A 5,639-nucleotide genomic window follows, 5' to 3' on the forward strand; every position below is an offset into this window, starting at 1 on the left:
TTGTTGGACTTCTGTTCAACATGAGCTTGACCCTGGGAAGAGTTCCACTACTGTCGAAGACGTCCTGTGTGGTACCAGTGCCGAAGACTCAGCACCCTAAGGATCCCAGCTGCTACAGACCTGTGGCCTTGACATCCCACCTTATGAAGGCTCTGGAGCGGCTGGTCCTTAGTCACCTGAGTCCTCTGGTGCGCTCCTCCATGGAAATTTTTGCAGTTTGCCTACCAACCTGACATCGGCGTGGAGGACGCCATCATCTTCCTTCTCCACCGAGCACTTTCTCACCTGGAGTCCCCTGGAAGCACTGTGAGGATCCTTTTCCTGGATCTAAGCAGTGCTTTCAATACCATCAGGTCAGATATCCTGAGGGACAAGCTGGAGCTGTCTGGAGCGGACACTCACCTCACGGACTGGATTGTGGACTACCTCACCAACCGTCGACAGTTCGTGAGGACCCGGGATGGTGTTTCGAAGACTGTACTGTGCAGTGTAGGGGTCCCCCAGGGAACAGTGTTGGCACCGTTCCTCTTTTCACTGTGCACTGCAGACTTCCAACACCTTTCTCCCACCAGCCACCTGCAAAAGTTCTCGGACGACTCCGTCATCGTCGGCCTCATTAAGGACGGGGATGACGGGTCGTACCGGGGACTTGTCCAGGACTTTGTTGACTGGTGCCTGGAAAACAACCTCCACATCAACTCCAGCAAAACTAAGGAGTTGATTGTGGATTTCCGGCGGTGTCCCTCCATCTCCCCCTCACCACTGAACATCCAGGGACAGGACATTGAGATTGTCACGTCTTACAAGTTCCTGGGTGTTCACCTCAACAACCGCCTGGACTGGGTGGATAACACTGCTGCTCTTTAAAAAAAAGGGTGGAGTAGACTCTACCTGCTCCGGAGGTTGAGGTCGTTTGGTGTCCAGGGGTCACTCCTGAAGTCATTCTATGACTCAGTAGTGGCCTTTGCCATCTTCAACGGTGTGGTCTGCTGGGGGAGCAGCATGACAGCTAAGGATAGGGCTAAACTGGAAAGCCTTATAAAGAAGGCCGTTTACGTCCTAGGGCGCCCCCTGGATCCTGTGGAGGAAGTGTCTGGGAGGAGGATACAGAGCAAGATGGCCTCCATGAGGAAGAACTTATCTCACCCTCTCCAGCACACACTGAGGGCATTGAGGAGCTCCATCAGTGATAGGATGCTCCATCCCAGGTGTGTGAGGGAGAGGTACTGCAGTACCTCCTGCTGCCATCAGACTCCACAACAAGAACACAGCCAGATAATATTTAACAGCACCTCTTCTTGTTATTTTTGTAAATATTTTGTGTATATAATATAGGGCAGATTTTTATTCTATTCTATTTAGATTTTTCTTTTCTTTTTATTATTTCATTTCTGGGTGTTTTATTTAAGGTATTGCGCTTGCTGTTGTTTAAACCGAATTTCCCCTCGCGGGACAAATAAAGGATTTCTGATTCTGATTCTGATTCGTTTTAAGATCACAATCAAATCTACTTTCATTGTTGTTAACACAATCGTGGATATTATGTGGTAACAACACAAAATGACATGTTAATAATTAATTAATTAATACAAATAACACAAAATTAGTGCAACAGTCCAAACTTTCCATTTTGCACATTTTTTTTACTGGTGGTGGAACAATTCACTTGCAATTTAAATAATAATAATTCTGGTTCTGATATATAAACATGTTTTTTGTATAGAATATAAGTCTTAATTAAGAAGATAAATATATTAGACTATTTTTCCATTATATATACTGTGTTTATACAAAATGTACCTTTCAATGTAAAACATATTTAATTCAAATCTTAAAAAAAAAATATTTACAGTGTGTCTGTGTGATTGTGTGTATATGTGTGTGTGTGTATATTTGTGTGTGTCTGTGGGTGCGTCTGTGTGTGTGTGTGTGTGTGTGTGTGTCTGTGTGTGTGTCTGTGTGTGTGTGTGTGTCTCTGTGTGTGTCTGTGTGTCTGTGGGTGTGTCTGTGTGTCTGTGTGTGCATGTGTGTGTCTGTGTGTGTGTGTGTCTGTGTGTATGTCTGTGTGTCTGTGGGTGCGTCTGTGTGTGTGTGTGTGTGTGTGTGTGTGTGTGTTAGAATCAAGGTGTGTCGAGGACTTTGTCCTGCATCAACAGATCGTGGCAGAGACATGTGACTGAGACTATAAAAGAGTTCACCTGTGAAGGAGTGTTTCAGTCGCAGAGACATGGAGACTAGAGTTGATCTGTTGTCTTGTTGCATCTGTCTGGATCTACTGAAGGATCCAGTCACTCTTCACTGTGGACACAACTACTGTAAGATCTGTGTTGAAGGTCACTGGCAGGAGAAGAACATCTACGAGTGTCCTCAGTGCAGACGGAGCTTCAGCGAGAGACCTGTCCTCCAGAAGAACACTGTGTTAGCAGAGTTAGTGGAGGAGCTGAAGAAGACTGGAGCAGCTGAGGACCTCTGCTCTGCTGGACCTGAAGATGTGACCTGTGACGCCTGCACTGGGAGGAAGATGAAAGCCCTCAAGTCCTGTCTGGTGTGTCTGGTCTCCTACTGTGACCTTCACCTCCAGACTCATCGAGAAGCTCCGGCCTTCAGGAGACACAAGCTGGTCCAGCCGTCCAAGCAGCTCCAGGAGATGATCTGCTCTGAACACGAGGAGGAGAAGAAGATGTTCTGTCGTTCTGATCAGCAGGTCATCTGTCATCTCTGTGCTGTGGACCAACACAAAGATCATGACATCGTCTCGACCACAGCAGAGAGGAGGGAGAGAGACAAAGACCTGGATCAGAGTCAAGGAAGGATCCAGCAGAAGATCCAGAAGAGAGAGAAGGAAGTGAAGCTGCTCCAGCAGGAGAAGAAGAACATCAGAGTCTCTGCTGAGGAAGCAGTGAAGGACAGTCAGGAGACCCTCGTCCAGATGATCCAGATGATCCAGAGAAGAATGCCTGACGTGGAGCAGAAGATCAGATCTCTGCAGGAGACTGAAGACGCTCGAGTCCGAGGACTTCAGGAGCAGCTGGAGCAGGAGATCTCTGAGCTGAAGAAGAAAGAGGCTGAGCTGCAGCAGCTGTCACTCACCGACAGTCACACCATCTTCCTGCAGAACTGGACCTCACTCTCAGAGGTCAGTGAAGACACGACCTCACTCTCAGAGGTCAGTGAAGACACGACCTCCTCCACGACCCTTGAGCAAACTCACCGTCGCTTCCAGGAAGTAACAGCAGCCGTGTCAGCCTGCAGAGACCAAGTCCAGGACCTTCTGAGAGACATGTGGACCGACATCTCCATGATGTTCCATCAAGAGACCAGAGAGCAGTTCCTCACACACTCACAGGACATCACTCTGGATCCAAACACTGCAAACTCATGGTTGATGTTGTCTGAAGGAAACAAGAAAGTGACAAACATGAGAAAACTTCAGCCTCGTCCTGATCATCCAGACAGATTCAAAGATTATCTTCAGGTCTTGAGTCAAGAGTCTCTGACTGGACGTTGTTACTGGGAGGTGAAGACAACAGAAGGACGTGTTGAAGTATCAGTTTCATACAAGAACATCAGCAGATCAGGAAGAGAAAGTTATTTTGGATTTAATGACAAATCTTGGAGTTTATATTGTCACGACTCTGGTTGTTCATTTATACACAACAACATCAGAACTGAAGTCTCCAGAGTCAGACCCTCCACAGTGGGGGTGAACCTGGATCACTCTGCAGGTCTTCTGTCCTTCTACAGCGTCTCTGAGACCATGACTCTCCTCCACAGAGTCCAGACCAGCTTCTCTCAACCTCTTCATGCTGGAGTCAGTGTTTGGTCCTCGTGTGAGTTTGTGAAGCTGAAGTAGACGCCAGTGAGATTGTGAGTCTCCAGGAGTGACATCATCACATGAAGCTTCAATGTTTGGATGAACGTCTCTGAGAACGTTTGTCGTTTGTGCCGCAGTGAAGACACAGTGACGTCATGTGACTGGATTAGAACCTCTGTGATTGGATTGTTCCTGATGATGACGAGTCTTCTTTAAATCTTCTTTAATAAACACCTTCATGATCCGGTGATGATGGCAGCAGTCGTTACTCAAGTACTCCACAGTACTACAAGTATATCCTGGTTACTACAGTATCTCATTGGATGTTATTGAATAATGAATTGATGAATTGATGTACATTTGTTTGATTCAATATTACAGTCTGAAAGGAATTGGATTTTGTGAAAAAAAGATTTTCTCCAAAGAAGTAAAGATGAAAGTTCAACACAAACTATATCTTGTATCAGAGAAACCAGATCCTTGGATTCAGTGTTATGTTGAGTTATGCTGTATTTTAAAAATGTACATATAGAAACATTGATTTTTATTCACTCAAATCTCCTCTTAAAACACACTTTTATTCTCTTTTAACACAGCGTGAGACTCTGAGCTGTTTTTAGTGCTTTTGACTTGTTTTATTGGATATTGTTTTATTTTTGTGTTTTAACTGCTTTCTTAGTACTTCCATGTCATTGTACTACACTTTGTATCGACTGTTGTTTTTAAAGTGTTTTATCAATAAACTTGATTGATTGATTATTTGTTCTTATTGAAATGTTAATCTAAATCAATGAATTATCTTTTTGAATCATTTATTCTAAATATATCAATATATAGATTATATATATATTTGACACATTGAGTTCAATATTCTAATTCCAATAATTCAAAAACACATTTTCTAAATGCAATATTCTTTGGTTTATTCAATATAACATCGACATCTTTATATGTACTTTCTTACACCTTCGTTCTAAGATCACAATCAAAAGTACTTTTATTGTTGTAAACACAAGCGTGGATATTATGTGGTGACAACACAAAAGTAAGTAAGTAAGTAAGTAATATTTATTTATATAGCGCTTTTCGAGACCAGGGTCACAAAGCGCTTAGACAATCAAAACAATACTCAAAAAAAAAAAAAAAGTACATACTTTAAAGATCAAGATAATACTGAGAACAACACAGGAGTTCGAGAAATTCAAGGAAAAGCCTGAACAAATAGAAACGTCTTAAGATGTTTCTTAAAGGAGTCAGTAGATCATCAAGCGCAAAGAGAGAGAAGATCGTTCCAAAGCTTAGGAGCAACAGCCTGAAAAGATTTCTCTCCTCTGGTCCTGAAGTTCAGGAACCATCAGTAGATTCTGATCCACAGACCTCAGAGCCCGAGCTGGGGTGTAAGGCTGGATCAGATCAGTGATGTAAGGAGGAGCCTGACCATGAATAGATCTGAAAGTAAGAACCAGAATTTTAAAGTTGATCCTGAAAGAAACTGGAAGCCAGTGAAGAGTTTTAAGGATCGGAGAAATGTGAGTTCTTCTACTAGAGCGGGTCAGAATTCTCGCTGCAGAGTTCTGAATCAACTGCAGACGAGACACATCCCTCTTGTTAAGACATGAAAACAAACTGTTACAATAGTCCAGACAAGAAGAAACAAACGCATGGATTATAAGATCCAGATCATGTTCCGACAACATTTTCCTAAGTTTAGAGATTTTTCTCAGTTGAAGGAAACAGTTTCCGGTCAGTTTTCTTCAGTGTTGAACAAGAGACATGTCTTTATCAAATACAACACCCAGGTTTCTCAGGCTCAGTTTGACAGACT

The 5,639-nt window shown here is 43.4% G+C and overlaps 1 protein-coding gene across 2 annotated transcripts; it reads left to right on the forward strand.

Moving 5' to 3' along the window:
- The first annotated feature begins 2,227 nt into the window (after nucleotides 1-2,227).
- LOC148085052 (tripartite motif-containing protein 16-like) lies at nucleotides 2,228-4,486 on the forward strand. Of its 2 annotated transcripts, XM_087782051.1 has the most exons (2): nucleotides 2,239-2,315; nucleotides 2,372-4,486. In XM_087782051.1, the coding sequence occupies exon 2, from the start codon at nucleotides 2,522-2,524 to the stop codon at nucleotides 3,851-3,853; it is 1,332 nt and encodes a 443-aa protein (XP_087638177.1). In that variant the 5' UTR covers nucleotides 2,239-2,315; nucleotides 2,372-2,521; the 3' UTR covers nucleotides 3,854-4,486. The 2 variants fall into 2 exon arrangements, with proteins under 2 accessions (XP_087638168.1, XP_087638177.1); XM_087782042.1 differs by having other exon boundaries at nucleotides 2,228-4,486.
- The last annotated feature ends 1,153 nt before the right edge of the window (nucleotides 4,487-5,639 follow it).

This window comes from Callionymus lyra, chromosome 2 (genome assembly GCF_982586985.1).
Source record: "Callionymus lyra chromosome 2, fCalLyr1.hap1.1, whole genome shotgun sequence".
In the NCBI taxonomy this organism is placed as follows: Eukaryota; Metazoa; Chordata; class Actinopteri; order Syngnathiformes; family Callionymidae; genus Callionymus; species Callionymus lyra.

What these genes read in the sequence shown, in the direction of transcription:
- LOC148085052 (XM_087782042.1), top strand. Translation starts at nt 2,228, where the DNA reads ATGGAGACTAGAGTTGATCTGTTGTCTTGTTGCATCTGTCTGGATCTA.